This window comes from Watersipora subatra, chromosome 2 (genome assembly GCF_963576615.1).
Source record: "Watersipora subatra chromosome 2, tzWatSuba1.1, whole genome shotgun sequence".
Taxonomy (NCBI): Eukaryota; Metazoa; Bryozoa; class Gymnolaemata; order Cheilostomatida; family Watersiporidae; genus Watersipora; species Watersipora subatra.
The window spans coordinates 2,771,595-2,790,171 of record NC_088709.1 but is presented as its reverse complement, the minus strand read 5'-3'; the positions used below and the strand labels follow the sequence as shown (position 1 = coordinate 2,790,171).

The following is an 18,577-nucleotide window of genomic DNA, read 5'->3' as shown; positions in this document are numbered from 1 at the left end:
TAGGTTATGGTATTTAGTCACAAAAATGTAGTAAATAAATATATACCTGCTGAAGACGGACTTCAAGATCAGTTGATATCTTCAGTCTAAAATAAGCCATTTTCGCTGATTCACAGCCAAGATTATCACAGCTGATTCACTCTGACTGCGAAACAGTGTTGAGAGCTTACGGTATCTACTGCTATTAGGTTACTGACGTTGACCAGTGACTAATGTTGCTCTGATGTTGACTTACTAAAGCTTGGGAATTCCACCTCAGCCGGGAAAGTTGCGCAATGCTTTTCTAGAACATTCTACTAAGCTCTATATGACTGGGAAATTCCCACAAAGCGTACCTGCTTATTTTTTTACGTCAGCTGTGAAACGAATCATCAAACATACATTACTAACTGAACCATTAGCTGCGTTATTAGCTGTATGTATTGCTAGCTGTATGTATTACTAGCTGTATGTATTACTAGCTGTATGTATTACTAGCTGTATGTATTACTAGCTGTATGTATTACTAGCTGTATGTATTACTAGCTGTATGTATTACTAGCTGTATGTATTACTAGCTGTATGTATTACTAGCTGTATGTATTACTAGCTGTATGTATTACTAGCTGTATGTATTACTAGCTGTATGTATTACTAGCTGTATGTATTACTAGCTGTATGTATTACTAGCTGTATGTATTACTAGCTGTATGTATTACTAGCTGTATGTATTACTAGCTGTACTACTAGCTGTACTACTAGCTGTATCACTAGCTGTATCACTAGCTGTATTACTAGCTGGAGTGTTAGCTAGGCTCCCTGTTGGGCTACTTACCAGGCTTCCCACTGGGCTACTTACCAGGCTGTTCACTGGGCTACTCACCAGGCTGTTCACTGAGCTACTTACCAGGCAGTTCACTGGGTTAGTAGACAACTTTCTAGAAATCACAGTTATATTATTTGTAGCACATGATTAACTGCTTTACAGCAGTTCTTTTTAGTAATTAGGAACGACTTCAGATGAACAGCTATAGTAAGAGGTCAATCACGACTGTTTTTATTTGACTATGTGTATGTTGGCACTATTTACTCATGACCTTATTCAAATGTACGGGGAGTAAAAAAGTGACTCATTGTCAGCCCCTAATAATAGTTGTAATAATGATGATGTTTAATCTAATATTACTAGCTGAATACCCGACGTTGCGCAGGTATTAAATAAGTCTTTGGACAGAAAATTTTTTTTTTTAACATATACATTTACCATTTTAACTTTTAAACTTCATATCATGAGAAAAGTATGTTTGTGCAGTTCAAATGAATTAAAAAAAGATAAAACAACTGTAAAGGTTTTCAAACTTTTTTACAGAACTGTAACTTTTGAATTTCATTACTAGAAAGAAGTGTTTCGTTGAAATAACTTAAGAGGAACAATAAAAAATGTAAAAGTGTTTAAATTTAAATATGAAATCAGTAGCAAGCAATGGCTAAATATAATCTGTTTTGCTACGATTACAATAAAAAGTTATTTGCTATACAATTACATGTATATGATTTTAGTTCGTTTCAGTTTTGGCATCATAATTCAAAAGTATCGTAGGCTATATATATATATATATATGTAGAGGAGAATAAAAACCCATTGAAATTATATAATGCAATCACCTCCTAGTAAAAATCATCAAAACCATCTTCATGAAAATTTAGGATCAAAACAATATGTTAACCTTAGTAACTATAGGTACCAACAATGACTAGTGCATTTTGTGGTTTTGATCTGCAAGATAATATAACATTACAATGTACTATGTGAAGAGATCTTACCTTTGAGAAAGCTGCGTAACATAAATGCTGAATCTAACTTAAATGAATTTAGCTTACTAAACACATTAAACACAACTCGGTCCCTGTTTGTTCAGCTGTCTGTGTTGCCTGTTGATAAACTTTATCAGTATAAATATCTCTTGATAGCTCATTCAAAATTTTATTCAAATGATCACAAAACAAAAAAAAGACTCACGCTATAACACCAGATTATTTAGAAACCAATCTACCTTTACCATTATTTCATAGTGGTCAAAGAACAATCGAATACAGAGTACCATCACAATGGAACTGTCTTCCAATAGACTTACGCAAAACCTCTGCATTTACTAGTTTTCGATTTAATGTTAAAAGCCATTTGTTAAGCCTATATTAATTCAAACCTGCTCTTTGAGTTTGCCAATTTCTGTGGGCCCAGCGCCTTGACTTGCTGCAGCGCTACTGCACATGTGGGCCTAATCATGCTTCAACAAGCAGGAACTAAGATTTCATTTATTATGTTTAACTTAATCATTATTATAACTATACCTAAACTTTTGCTTAATGTTATATATTTATTAATTGAAGAAGTAAAATACACACATGTATACAACACATACATCCACATACTTGAAGAAAGATTTAGTATGTATTTCAATAAACTTCAAACTTTTAACTAAAATTGTATCATTTATCTGTTTGCGAATTCGTTTTTACCATAATGGATAACGCTGAGCTAGCCATGACGAGAAACGTATATCTTCTAATAACGTATATAATCAGTGCACAAATAGTCAAATGTTAATTTTGAAAAAAATTGTTGTTAATACCGTGTGGCAAAAGAACTTTGCCCTAACGAAAAAATATCGAAAAAGCATCGTGTTTCATAGAGTTAGGCGAAAAATATTTTATGACAGGGGTATCGTAACGAGTGGGGGCAATGCTCATTACATGATACACTATATGATAACAGAGTGTTAATTGCTAAGGGCTCTATAGCTCACTGATTAAAAACACTGTGAGTTCAAGTTCAGCACACTGCAAGCTTTTAATTTAAAGATTTTAATAGCTATAGCTGTGTAAGGTATAGCTACAAGCTATACCTCACGAACAATACAACTAACTCAAAACGACCAACAATGACCTTTATTCTGTTCAACGAGAAACATCGCAATCAACAGCTATTACTAATCACCAATTCACCTGTCAGACCACCCATCCGCTTATCTCCCCACATTGGAATATTTAATAATAACATTTTATAGTTTGTTTGACACCTGTTATCTCTTGGTATTCCACTCAACTGATAACCTGTTTAGTGCTTTGTTTTGCAACTGGATTTCTACTGATATTGTCTGTTCTTGTGTCTGTAACTAAATTCATACAGCAAATTAATTATGTATGTGTCTCTCGCAACCTGCTCTTGTATTCATAACAAATTCATATTATACTTACAACATCCTGACAGATGTTATTTTTATCTGATGCCTAAATACTTTTGGTATTGCCAAACCTATAAAAGGCAATACACTTTTTATATGCAGCAGTCTGTTGTATACAACCTTCACTAATGCTTGTATATACGTACTCAAATATACTTATTCGCATCTACGCAAGATAAACTTGTTACTTAGTATAACTAAGTAGTGAACTTGTTGCTGTGTGCAAGAACGAGTTCAAGTGTCAGTTGGCTGTGTGCCCTGACAGCTGGACAAACACAGAAACACACACAGACACACATACAGACAGACACAAACTTTCAGAAATATACATTTAGACTAGCTGTGCTACTCGGCGTTGCCCGGGTGTTAAAATCAGCTTATAAACAATGAGGGATAATGAGAGTTGCCTGCCACTCGCTATTAGCCTGGCACAACGCCAATCGAGAATTTGAGTAAGCTTACTAATAAGAGCTACGGCTTCTACTGACGTTAAGTCATGACTTTGCATCATGACTGAAAACGTAGCGTATTTGCTCCCATATAGTGACATATATTGCCTAGTGAATCTATCAGCCTTGTCTGGCTTATTTAGTAAGGCGTCGACCTGGTAAATGGGAAGTTCCGAGATCAAATCTTCTGCTTTACAGATTATTTATTCCAATATTTTAATAGCTATAGTGTGACACCATACATAGGACCAACTTTGAGAAATGTATATATAGAATAGTGATGATGAATAGACCTTAGTACAAGCTGTGGTCACATGATTCATTATACAAAGTGTTCAAGCCTACCACCTACGCCTATCGCCCAGCGTATTGGAATTTACCTATTGTGTCATGACTTATCATTGGATAGGTATGAGATATGTTGCAATAGATCATTCAAGAACCTTCACTGGCTGAAATATAATCATCACTGAACATAGCTTTATGATTGTCATCTAGTGCATCTGTCAATTATGTTTATATTTCAAAGGTGTTGACATCTTTGTGTAGATTTCCCTTTTCTTAAAATTTCATTTCTATTCATTTTTTTACTTTATACAACTCGGTTGTATAAATTTATAGATGGTATTACTTAATTACTATTCAATTACAAGTTGGCAAGTACAGGTTTAACTCACTTTGCATTATTCATTGTCATATATACACCTAAAAGGAGGATGGAGTAAAACAGAAAGCGTGGCTCTACTTAACAGCCATTTTGTAATAGTGAACTAAAAGAAAGATAACTACATAGACTTTACGATATAAAATAATAATAATAATAACAATAAAAAGAAAAAGAAAGAAAACAAGTTGAGAATTTATGACTCCAATTCACAATGGTAATGAAAAGAGGTTCGACTAGCCCAAATGATACTCAACAACTGGATGGACTAAACAACTTTGTTCATATCTGTTAAAAGAAAACCAGAATTTGGTGTTCCTTTTGTTGAATGTGTTGAGCAGCCAATACCCTTTTATGGAAATAGCAAAACCCAATAAAATCTAAATCTTTCAAAAATGATTGAAAAACTTATTATATCAAAGATAGGTCAGTAAATGATGCAGAATGCCATATTTAAAACCACATTTCTGTCTAGTAGTGTTCTGTTAACGATTCCAGCAGTTTTGTTCATTTTTGTTGCCGTAATTGTCAGATATCAGTTCTAGAATAAAACAGGAGAACCTATTTTGCCAAGGAAACCAGCAACTACTATGACCTATGATGACAACAATACACGCAGAAAGGAAATTTAATCACCTATTCATCTTAGACACAACACACAGACCACCTCAGGATGTCAGATGTTAACTAGCCGGGGAAAACCACAAATCACTTTATCGCACCATAATATATACATTTATTTATATGCTTATTCAGATTCATCACAGCACATCAAAATATTGCATAAACATCGGAAGGAGAGACGTGAGAACTGAGCAGCCATCCAATCCTATAGAGAGCCTGTACAGAGTAGAAGAGAGCGTACATCCCCGAGCTACAACAAATGATTGAGTATCTTACATAAACAATAACTGCATGACTTAAGCTTACACTTTAATCTTTGTATTTTATGCTTTTTACTTTATGTTAGTTTTAAATTTTATGTTTTATGCTAGTTTTGTTTTTTATACATTGGTATGTCAAAGCAGTCCTCAGAAACTATCAAACTCATGAAAAACAGTCCTTTCAACTATATATCCATGGGATTCCATTTAATCATGGAATTTCCCAAGGAGCTGGCTTCTAGCAGCAAGCAGAGCCTAAAAAAAATAAGCTTTAAGAATTTTCACAGCTAAAATAAATTTTTTAAAAATATGACATTTATAGTAATAAAAAGAATGGAGCGAAATACATACTCCAGAATTTTTCTAGATTTTTAAAGCTAAAAACAAAAGAGATAGAGACACTTTTATAAATTCCACACTCAGAAAATTGGCTAAGTTTTTTAAACATCATGGGCTTCCCAGAAAGATGAGCTCACCCGCTCCACCACAGCTGGTCTGTTGTGATATGCACAGTCAGCAATTGCACAAAGTTTGCAAAATGCTGACTAGAAACCAATTAGAAGTTATTATTCCCAGACAGCTGGTATATAAGGAGCCTCTGAAAGTGATTAAAGCAGAGAGCGGGCCAGGGAGGCCAAGTGGGTGAAATTGTATACCCCTTTTACAACTGTTGCCTCGAAGAGATAAAGCCATTTGGCTGAATACTACGATAATATTTGTACGTTTCTGAGGACACATTTTATCGCTCATTTTGACGAGATATACACTTATTATACTACGAATTACGAATTATTTGAACAAATTTCTTTATTCGTTTTATGCCCAAGTGAGGCTTGTTATTGATAAATATACTTTATATCGAAGCCTGAGATAGGCCAATCTATTATTGATACGACAATAATATTTGAGTTTGCAACCAGCACTTGAAATTGACACCCTAGAGAGGCTATATACTGATAAAACAACACTCATTCTACAGAGGAACATACATTGGTGCCCAAGCGAGGCAAGACAACTACTGAGCTGGCAGATAAGTATAAAATATTCAGGAGAAGACAACTTGTGTCAGAATTGCAGATACGGTAACAGATCATACACAAAATTCGCAGGATTGATTTGACAGTTGATTGATATAGAGAACATTTCTGTACCTGGCAGGAAGAGCCACTTTGCCAGTTCGAAAAATTAATTTGTTACATGAGAAAATCAGTCAGGAGTGCTACCTTACACAACATTATATAGAACCATACAAAAACACAATTGCACTTATAAGTTGTATTTTATTAAATTTCGAAACTTTCATTTAGTTTAAATAATTATATACATATTTATACAATATTATTAAATTTTCTCCCGTGACAAAGCTGTAGCTCTGTACCACACTACAAGTAATTTAGAAATACATTATATCAACAACAAAAATATATTTATACAAACAAAAATACATTTATATAATTTAAATATATTATATTATTTCGTTTATTACATATATTATTTAATTTATTATTTTTTATCATTTTTCTCACGTGACATAATAAAACCCTTTTTTTCACCTACAGATTTCTGTCATTTGAGGAATCAGTTGTTTTTCTTCCCAGTTACATAATTGGCATCGTCACATCGATGTTTGATGCTTGTTCTTCTTAAATTGCTATGGTGCCACAGGTGGGCATCTATTATTAATGTTATATGTCATACCTGAGTGAAAAACAATATGACTGTATCGTAGTAGATAGCAAAGGTATGATATGTGTTTGATACATTTTACAGCTCCAAGTGGTGGTATTTAATCACTAGAATATCCAAAGCTGCTGAATACTCACTTCAAGGTCACTCGATATCTTCAGTCTTAAGTCATTTTCGCTGATTCACAGCCGAGATATACTCAGGCTGCGCAGCTGATTAGGTATGTAGAGAGCTTATCTACGGTTTAAGTTACTGATGTTGACTAATACTTGGGAATTCCATATCGGCTGTGAAGGTGGCACAATGCTTTTCTAGAACATTCTACATAGCTCTGTAAGACTGGGAAATTCCAGCTATGCCTGCCTGTTTGCATCATTTGAAGTCAGCTGTCGTGTGAATGATTAGTACCCAGAATGGTTTCCTGTTGATACTTCACAACTGGTGGTAATTTCTGTAAACTTTTCATAGCCTGCCATCTTTAAACAGCGCTGCGAAATCCAACTGGCCATTTCTAGTTTTTGTAGCAGTCTGATAAGTTTTCATAGAAATCTGTAAATCATTAGGCACAAGAGTGGGCAACTACCAAAGATCCTCACGCATAAGCCACACCCGTAAACCTTAAGCTTTGTTTAGAAGTTTCGGTGACAACTTATACAAGCTATCTATAAATTATACCTGTGAACTCTCACTACATTTTGAGTTAACATACTGTCACTCGATAGTAACTCAACACTATATATAACGGAAAGACATAAATATAACTATTTAAAATAATTATATAAAATGTTAATAAATTTAAATAAGATTTTTTACTATAATAATTATTATTAATACAAGTTGAATTAACTTCGGAAATGTGCAAATGCTCAAAATAATTTATTTAACAATAAGGCATTAGAAAATATCCAGTACTTACGCTGACGCACTGAGCTCATTAGTCGTAGTCCCTGGCATGTAACACGTCCAGCACTGGCAGCATTTTGTTTGGTAGTTTTTAAAGCTACATTCCCACCAAACTTTAAATTCAAAGGCTGCATCTTATTTTGCCCTGCTCGATGACACATCTTATAAAATGTGCTGACTCATTTCGTATTTGATTACTGTGGAGTTATTTGCTAAAAGCGTAACATATCTAGACTTGGTAAATGACACTAGCTAGGTTAAGGGCTAGGTTAATTTAAATGTGTAAAATGAATGAAAAAACTGTGGGCGTGGCTTAAACGCGCTGTATGCCAGTAACGCAAAAACAACCTTCAAAGTTTGAGGGCGGCATACATAGTGGCAACCATAGATATAATAAACCTTATTATATCTATGGTTTATTATATCTATGGTAGCAGCTTATACACCAGGATTTGCAGTATACATGTATATAACTTGAGATGACTGATAGATTTTATGGAAATCGTAAATACTTTAACAAAAGATTAAAACACCATAAAATGTCTGAGATCCATATTTATGCTTGAACTTTTTTCAAATGTTAGAGACTTTTATCGTACTATTGTTTGTAATTTATGGAATAAAAGGAAAAGAATAAAATTTATTAGCTGCCATCAACAAACAAATAAGTCACATAAAGGACTTTCCTTTCCTTGCCCTCAAGCATGACATAACTTTCCACTAAATAATAAGCTGCCAGCAAGAACTCTGCAGACATTTGAAACCACCAACCATATAATGAGAAGTACCATAGTAAATATATGTAGAGTAAATTTTATATACTAAGGTGTAAGTTAGCTCATCTGCCTGAGAATACATGTAAGCTAACTTACAACTTTATAAATTAGCTATGATAACGAGTCCATTTCATGTGGGTATCATACTCGCACACGAGATGTATGTATAACTTTTTAACTTTATATTGGCTTTGGGAATCATCAACAAAGTGATGTTTTTCATTGAATGTCAAAAAAATGAACAGACAGAAATCAATAAGTATTAAGAGAGTTGAACAACCCTTCTTTGAAAGTTGGTAAGCTGGTAGTATTGCGGAGGAGTCTGGATAGTGAATTGAAGGTTGTATAGTAACAGAAAGTTCATAAACTAAAACATGCGATGGTAGATGTACTATGTTGCTGTTGCAGAATAGGAAACCATGTTTGTCATTTGTGTGGAAGGATAAACACAAATATTCTGGGCATAGTTTACCCAGGATTTTGAATCCTGTAAAACAAATGCAGAAATGAGCAAGTTTGAGATGGCACAATATGTTCAAAGATTTGTGGTAAGAATATGTGGTAAGCTGGAGTATGTAATCGATAGTACACAAGTCTTAGTATAAATTCCTATAAGATATCATTGTTTGTCGTCAATACGGTGGGATGGGAAGATATATAACAATGCCATTAATCAGATAACAATGCATATATTGAAAGTAATCAACAGTGCTGTCATTCTGTTTATGAAATATCTGCATTGCCTCAAAAGAAACATGTTTGATGAAAGCTTGCTGCAAACATGATCAATATGTTTGGACCATGTAAAATCAACACTTATGATGAAGTCGAATAGCTTAGTTTATCTTCTCCGTTACAGAGTGTTATCCTCTCATGTAAATTGAAGTATACAGTATCCATATTGAAATGACTGATCAACATGAAGTGTGACATTTACGTATTGCTCTTTACACTCTACACTCTTTACACTTTATTACTCTTTCTCTCTATTGGTGGTACAACAATGAAGAATTTTATTAATATCAGAATCAAACTCGTTTCAGCAAGGTGATGTCATTGTTGCTTTGGAAAAAAACAGTGTCATCAGTGTATGCATACGCTGAAATCAACGAGGACATTATAAGTAAGTCACTTGTGTCTATTAGGTAGAGTTCAGGAGCAAGAATGGATTCTTGTAGCACTCCAACTGAGATTGACAAACTACTGGATAAAACATTCTTAACATTCACAAATTGTTCATGGTTTGACCGGGAAAAAGCAAGTAACTTGACTAGGGAGCCTGGGATTCAAACTGCCACTAGCTTCAGCATTAGAATATCATGGTTGACACAACCAAAAGCTTTCTTAGAGTCAAGAAATATTAAAGTAGTGGAATCACTTCGATTCCGTTCTTGAGCACAATGAGATATTACTGGCTGGACTACATCACTGCACATATGACCTCTTCTAAAACCGGATAAATGGTGATGAACCCACTGGTAGTTCCGTAGATAATCCAGGAGGTTTTTATTTAAATGTTTCCCAAATATTGTGGATTAAATCGGCACAATAGATATAGGATAATAGTTGTTAGGGTCTTCACTATTCTTGATCTAAATATAAGTAGAGCCCATGCTAGTTTCCAGCTGTCTGGAAATATCCCATCTATTAATTTGAACATGTCTGTAATGATATGGCTAATGTGAGGGAAAGTAGCTTTCAAAACACACGCATGCACACATTCTTACAGTTATATATGTCATCTGGGCCAAAAGCTTTTCTTGTTGGCAAAGAGTAAAGATACCTAAAACATGTTTTAAGTGTGAGCTTAAGAAACATTTGTAGCGTAAAGTCTGTGTCAGGGAGGTGCTGAGCACAGTTTTGATGTATCTGATGTAAAGTGACAGTTCATATTTTCTGCTAATATTTATTGAATATTGTTATTATTTTTCTCCAGTTTCACACCTAAAGAATTATATATTTGTCTTGGGTCATCTGGTTTGGATTGTCAGATGATATCATTCATGTAGTGCTTCTTTCTTAAACGTATCAAACCTGTCACATAGTTTCTTTTGAATTTATAGGGTACCCAGTCTCCATCACACTTTAGATGATTTCTCTCCTTAATATAAGTAGTCACTCATGGATATAAGGTGAACCTTCTGATTACGCTAATGTTGGAGATTGTTTGTGTAAGCATGATCTATAAGAGTAGAGAAAGTATCGGCAACACAAGTAACAATAGAAATCATCTGAGTTAACAAGAGTAAATCTAGAAAAGATATCTATTTTCATCATTTTGAGTTGCTGGAGCAGTTAAGGTCAACATCAACTTCTACTACTAATAACTCACTGCTTACGGAAGAGCAGGTCTCAACTTAGTGTTTCAACATTTCATTCTATGAGGAAACAGAGTTTGGGGTGGTATACACATGAGACAATGATACTGCTTTAATTAGTGTGTTTGATTTTAACAGCAACTGCATCACCTAGATAAAAAATGTTTTTAAGTGCTAAATTAATAAGTTCATCAATGTAGCAGAGTACGAATCCACTTTTCTTTTCTATCCTGTCTTTCTGTATAAAGTTAAATCCGGAAATGTTAAAATAACTGGTGATGGATTCGTTCTTCAGGAATGTTTCAGGTAGACAGATTATTTTAACTTGTGTGTAGATAGTAATCTTCTCACTTGATCAATCTTATCAATTAATCTACAAACACTGAGATGTGTAATTTTAAATGAGTTGGTATTGTGTGACAAGTTATACATTCTTGTTTATTTCTTCGCAGTGGAAGATGATTGATTGTGAAGGAAAGATAACCCCAACATTAAGTCTTTTGTATGATCATGCTCCTTTTTAAATTTTATCCTGTATGTACAAAGCTTCTTATACTATCCTTTGTGAGCCTATACCTGCTTTTTCCTATAGATAAGATTTCAGAATATCCTGATATACCAGGGAATCATCACAATTCAGTGGTGCACCTTTCATCTTGATGGTGCTTTTCATCCTGATAGTGAGTCATGCTAATGAACCACCAAATAGAGTATCATACCAGTTTAGCACTATATTCTCTTCACTGAGTTTGTTTTCTAGCTAAATGGAAATACATAGATTTAGGAATTTTAGTTTGAAAGGTGCTATTTTCTCCATTAATGTTTAGTGTAACGGCAGAACGGTCATAGAACTGAGCCTTCTAGATACCGAGGAAGATACCCGGCCACCAGTAAGAACTCCGACTACCAAGAGGTAAACCGAGGGACAGAGAAGAAAACCGAAAATTTTTTTGCATAGAACAAAGAAAAGAGGCGGAGCCTAAACTGTAAATAAAAATATAACAGAAAGAGGAATCGTTTGTTGAAGGAGAGTTGTACTGCGCAGATGCTCTCTGCATGTATGTTTTTGGTTGATTGCCTTTCATGCATGTATAGTTATGAATTTATTCAATAAATACATGTTTATATTTCATTGGCACTTAACACCCGGTATTGTGTTTGGCTGCCTCGTGGAGAGTAAAGGGAACCGGCAGGTTCTTTTACAGTTTATCCAAAATGACCGCCGATAGTTTTTCTGATCGTATTTGGATTGAAGTCATTAATTAGTGTTGTGTGTTGGCAAGTAGGGTTGGGAGAGAGATGATGATGCAATTTTCCAGTTTGAGAATTATTTCATGCTTTATTATTACATTGCTCCATTCTGTGTTCAGTTGAAAAGGCTTTATCTGAGAGTATGGCGGGTAGGGTGTTGGAGAGATGTTTTACTTTATTATTTGATTATGTGCTGGTTGGTGTTTAAGCTGGGGCTATTGGAGTGTATGGATTCTATAGCTGAGTTATTTGCCATTATTTTAGTCAGGCTGTTGTGGGATTCCAATAAATTTGTGACAGCATTATGCAATCTGGATATGGTCTTTGATTGATTATTAATTGAACCTTCCAACCGTTCAATCTTTTCAGAGATTGCTGAATCCAAGTGAGGTACAGTCTTAATTCTCTGCCGGTGAAGTTTCTTGTATGCTAAGGTTGCTGCTCATTGGAAGTTTGGGGTCAGAGTAAGATGAGCTCATAGAAATGTTATGTATCTACAAAGGTTTCTGTTCCTAAAAACTCTTATGGTTTTAATCTTCGTATGGGACTGGTTCTTATGTAGCGGCTAACCATTTTTGTGCATCTTCTACAGTGTTAAACCCTTATATGTTGCTCCATTCACCTTGTTCACATAGGTACGCGGACAAGCCAGTTCTTGAATATCCCAGTCTTCGTTCCTTTTAATACAGCATAGAGCTGGAATCCGGTCTTACATTTCTTTCTTTTCAGTCGATATAAAGAATCAAGGAAAGATTTTAAAATCCAGCTGTGTCACTCGACGTCATGAGCAACAATCAAATGAGATTGTCTACTTACTCTATGGAAGTGGTGCAACACTGAGGCCAATGGGTAAGGCAGGCAAAATCTATATTAATATTAAATTAATATTAAATTAAAAATAGGAGGTTAAATAGAATAAAGGAAAGATCTAAAAATAATAAATGTTAAGTACATGTCTGGTATGTGTTTCGTACATGTCTGGTACATACTAGCTGGTACATGCCTGGTACATGTTTGGTACATAGCTGGTACATGCCTGGTACATGCCTGGTACATGTTTGGTACATAGCTGGTACATGCCTGGTACATGTCTGGTACATGCCTGGTACATGTCTGGTACATGTTGGTGTCATATTAAAGCTTCGTTTTCTAAAATAAACAAGCAACTTCTACTGTATAAAAGCTTTTATTGAACATTACTGCCTCTGATGGCTAATATAACATTAGCTATGCATCGATTCGCAAATAAAATGAATCAAAAGTATATAAAAGGATAATTGGGTTGAAATTGATAATTGGGTCAATACTTTTAATAAATATAATGGCAAGGTCTTGTGACGGCTAATATTAGCTCAATCAAATGTTTGTAATCAAGTTTGAAAAAAGTACAATTATGAACTAGTAAAGTCCAATCAAACTTATAACATCAGTTGAAAGTTCAGATCTGCAAAAAATATTGTGAAGCCAAGAAAGAAATTACTGTCATTACTCTGTATCCAAGTTATCCAAAGAATACTTTGATGGTTCCTGAGAGAGGGAAGTTGCAGCCAGAGTACGGGCATTTTACTTGCTGAATTACACTTTTTTTTGATTCATCAGTTTTGCATGAGTCGCAGTAAATAAGATGTCCACACGGAAGTCCAACATTAGTAGCCGGGACAAAGTTAGTAGTTTTTAGTTCACAAATTTTACAACCAGCTTTATGTTTAGTCTGTCGCTCGCTTTGATCGAGTTGTCCTATCTGGTTATCTGCATGCTGTTGTGCGGGTGGATTATGATCTTGAAGAGGATGTGAGGCAGTTCCTGATGTTGGAGTTGCTAGGGTCTGGCTCATTGGTATTCCACCCAAATCTTCTAAAGCGTACAAAGCGTTCAGCATGTCTTTTACACTTTCAAAATGGTTGTTGTTATTAGCCAGAGCTTTGGCAATTGTCTGTCTATCATGCCCCAGTTTTTCACAAATCTCTGGCATCGCCTCTTGTTCCGATATGGCTGCTTGTTTTTTTGACTCAACTCGTTTCTGCATCTTTGTTTTTGTTGTACATTTCTTGTTGTCCGGAGTCTTTTGGTGAACTAGATCAACATATGCTGTCCCTTTCTTGTTCAACAGATAAGAACAGTCAGGAAACCAACGAGCATGTTCCTCCCATGGTTCATCATGAGCTGTCCATTCTTTGATCCCTCCTAAGCAGTAGAAGCACCGAACCTGGTCACCAAATCCTGTATAATAGAACCCCGCTTCACAAACTTGCTCTCCGGTGAGGGGGCTACTGGCTGGCCATCTCAGGAAAGTTTTCAGTCTTGCAGAATCTGGAGCATACTTTATAACGGCAGCTCGATTGGTACAAATCCCCAATGGGCCGCTGTCTGTACCACTTTCTTGCTGTTGTTTTTGCTCAGCATCAGTGAGATTACCAAATACTGTTATATTGGCCATGTCTTCACTCGCTATTTTCTTTGATCGATATTCTCGATTCCCACAGTTTAATCCTTTGACAAATTGACAAAAGTTAAAAAGTCGAGCATGCTCAGTCATAGGAACCTCATGCTGTGACCAGTTACGGAGTCTTCCTCTACAAAATACACACTGAACTTGGTCTCCCTCTCCGAGGTAGTAAAATCCCGCTTCAGCCATTTTGGTTCCGGATAGTGTTCCATCATGTGGCCATTGTGTCTGGAATGTTCTTCTCCTTTGTCCTTCATCAACCATTAATGATTCCCGCTCCTCTGTTGTCAGATCATTGTTAATGTAAGTCAGATATTCTCTGGGAGTTTTCTGATCAAGTTCTTTCTGTAGAGTTAGGGGTAAAACTGGATTGTGGTTTTCTGGATACTGAGCAGCTGTGCAGACCCATAGGTTTGACCTCTTCACCCAATTGTTATCTCTCATCCATCTGGTTTCGCTTAAAAGTTCATCTAACTCATCTACCCCTTTGCTGCCTCCTTTTGTAACAGCACATTGAGCAGCATTGCTGCAGTCCACCACAAGCTGACTCTGTTTTGTAATCTTTGCGGAGAGCCCATGTTGGTTGATTGGCCATATCAAAAAGTTCTTTGTTATTCCATTTGGCAGATGCGCAAGCCATGTTAGAAATCTTTTATGTGCAGAATGTTTCTTGAACAGCTGTGCAACCAGTAGACCTATGAGCACAAGAAAGATGAGGGCTGGTTCAGATCTTTTGATCGAACAATCCTCTGCTGGTTCATAAGAATCGAGAATTCTCTCTGCAGGAGAAATACTTTGTCTGCCGTGATTGTATATATGACTCATAAAACTCGATGTAGTACGTCTGATGTCGCAAGTAATGTCCGTAACAAAGGGATATCACTCTATAGTCCTTTGCTAACTCTCGTCTGTTTGTATGCTCTGCAGAAGGCTTTCACCTTGATGTTCTCCTCGCAGAAGTTGTATTTACTTCAGTGAATGCAGCTCTATTTATATGCACAGTAATGTTTCGTTGTTGTTTAACCAGCAACCGGCTAGTTAAATCCGGCTGTTACTATATTTAGTCAATGACGCATTGCTTCATGCGCGCATTACATCATAGGCTAAACTCAGACCGGCTAATTCCAGTTCAGCAGCCGGCTTAGCTAGTTTCATGCGATCGGCAAGGCTGATGGAATAAAACAACACTTTCACTAACTGTGAGCTAAATGACAATAGCTAAAAACTACCTCCTTAGCTATACCTTCTCTTTAATTTTTTATGAAATATTTCATAAAATTCAAAGAAATAGTTGAAACAGTGTTATAAATGGAGGAGTTATGCATAATTATACTAGAAGTTGCAGTTAGCTTTTAGTTGTTTAGATATAGACTCTATATGTTTATTGTTAGCAGATAAAACCACAGAACACCTCAAATCTTTTGGCAACTTTGCAAATGCTAGGGTAAAAGTCTCGCCCAATCTATAGTCAGAGAGCAGGACAACCCTATCTGTCATAAAAATAATTTCTATTATTTTTCTCAACTTATGCAATATGATGCGTGCAAAAGATTCTTCAGTATTTATATATTGCCTGTTTGAACGTTGCACTCTGTAACCTCGTTGCTTATATACTTTCATGTTTAAATTGGATCTCATCAAATGGCGCAGGCGTAATAAACAAGCCGATCATTGTTGCCATTGTGACAAGGAATTTCACAGACTGCGATTGGATGATTGGAACAAAACGTCATAACCCGCCAGATTCCTTAGAAATGGCGGCTCAAACTAGTGCAATGTGCTGCGTACATTGTGTGCCCAAGCTACTAACCCCAAGTGATTTAGTAATTCTATCATCTCAACAGATAAAAACGGTAACCGAACGTGTTGACCACTATAAGTTCAACGATTTGGAACCATTTTCAACTATTGCTAGGTAAGCAGAACTAATTAATTTCATGACCAAACAAAGACCTCGTTCGTTCACCGCGATAGCCATTAATTCATTGTTATTGAATATCAAGAACGATGTGCATATTAATATGATGATTAAATCACTATTGACTGACAATAAATTCTAAGCAACTAACAAATGTCATCACGGACCATATTTTACATGTGATGTGGTTAAATATTCCATTGTATCTTGTTGTTTTATTCGTTTGAATTTGAGGATCATGATGATCTGTCAATCAAGGCATATCTACCTTACATGATTTGAGCTGAAGACCTAACATGAGGAAACGCTCAGATTCAAGTCAATAATAAGCTATTAATTTTTTACTACTTTCTTGTCGTGTGATCTGCCTACTAGATCCCAGTGGATTATTATATGAATCAGATTTGATATTATATTATGTTATTGACACCAACCATAACTCGCCACATCTCCAGCCCTGACCCTATTTTGTATTTGGCATAGCCAAAAAAAGGTGGGCTCTACAACTGAGATGTTTTATAGAGCACTCAGAGATTTGATGGACAGAGGTGATGTGCTTCAAGCGCATCAAAATTGTTACATTAAGTTCACCCATAGAAGAAACTTGAAGAGGGCACATCCTGAACAACCAGTAAGTTTAATGACTTGTTGTGTGAGACACAGCGTCGTAGCTTCTCGACTGCCTGTCCTTACCAACTTTCTCACTAAAAACTATCAAAGTTTAAATACTGAAATGTTGAATAAGAGTTCATCCTGAAGTTGAACACTGCAGTTCATCCTGCAGCCACATTACAAACTCATGTTGCCTTTTGATGACCTTCATGCAGCTGTATGATTATTATGTAACTGATATTTTGGTTAGTTTTAAAATTTTATATAGTGTCATGCAGATCTTATACTGTATTATTACATTATATTCTGGTGTATTATATTACAATAACTGTATTATGTTGTATTGAACTGCGTTGCAGTAAATTGTTTTATAGGATTTATGTGTCGCATTATGTTGTGTGACACTATATATTAATACATATTTCATTGTATTTTAATCTATTGAGTTATATTTTACTATTATAGTGCTCACATATCAAAATTTTATTACCTTACAGAAGTATGCGATGTATGAGTTAACTAAATATTGTTGTGGCAAGAGCTGAAGAGTGTACATCTGTTCCTTTCATGTAGGGCTATGCACATTGACTACACATGAAAATCAGTCCTGTACCTCTTCCTATTTTTAAGTTTTAAATTTATACCTACATGCTTTGATAGATCGTCTTTTTCTGATAGGTTATGATGGATAAATATTGCACCATAAATGTAAGCTCTTATATGTCTTTATGATAATTTTGTATTTTGAACTCATTGTATGTAATGGATGTGATTTTTTACTTTGTAGTCAGCCGCCAAGGACTCAATATGACAGACATTTCTCGTCATCATCTTATCCACTGGTCTGCCAGGAACCTCTTCATACTCTTTACAATGGGACCTGTACAACTACTGATTGACAGGCTATACTGTATACCTCATTGGGTACACTGGTTGTGACGCAGACTAACGAATTTAATGTTTAATATTTTAATTGAAATTATTATATTGCTGAGCAACACGTGACAAGCATAAAGTATTTATTATGCTTCTCTTAGTGCTTTTCGTCGGTACATGTTATTTCTTTTTTATTTAACTGACATATATGAAATCTCTTGCTTAGTTTTAGATTTATTGTACGAGTAGTGTGCTAAAACAATATTGGTGCAGTATGTTCGATGACAACTAACTTTATGGATGATTAATTAATATCATATGACTTTGTATGTGTATTTTGATACATTGTATGATAATTATATTATATAGCATGCTTACCAAGGTACACAGTCTGTTTATCATGATACATCGGAAACTCTCAATCGATTCTAGAAAGCATTTTGCAAAGTATTCAATAAAACCATTAAATAAAATCTTAAAGCTTATCATCACTGTCCATATGATTACCATCTTCAACCTTGTCGTTCATTTCATTGCTGCAGTCTACGCAGACACATAGACTTGTGCAAA

At 35.3% G+C, this 18,577-nt stretch overlaps 1 protein-coding gene and 1 long non-coding RNA gene across 2 annotated transcripts; one reads left to right on the top strand and one right to left on the bottom strand.

Moving 5' to 3' along the window:
- Positions 1-13,150: 13,150 nt before the first annotated feature.
- LOC137387247 (baculoviral IAP repeat-containing protein 7-like) lies at positions 13,151-15,546 on the bottom strand. The gene has a single exon (XM_068073587.1). It carries the CDS (start codon positions 15,424-15,426, stop codon positions 13,657-13,659), a length of 1,770 nt encoding a protein of 589 aa, XP_067929688.1. The 5' UTR covers positions 15,427-15,546; the 3' UTR covers positions 13,151-13,656.
- An 871-nt stretch (positions 15,547-16,417) lies between these two features.
- On the top strand, positions 16,418-18,126 carry LOC137388750 (uncharacterized). The gene is made up of 3 exons (XR_010978017.1): positions 16,418-16,516; positions 17,042-17,150; positions 17,919-18,126. It is a non-coding gene; the product is annotated as an uncharacterized lncRNA (long non-coding RNA).
- The last annotated feature ends 451 nt before the right edge of the window (positions 18,127-18,577 follow it).

What these genes read in the sequence shown, in the direction of transcription:
- LOC137387247 (XM_068073587.1), bottom strand. Translation starts at nt 15,426, where the DNA reads ATGAGTCATATATACAATCACGGCAGACAAAGTATTTCTCCTGCAGAG.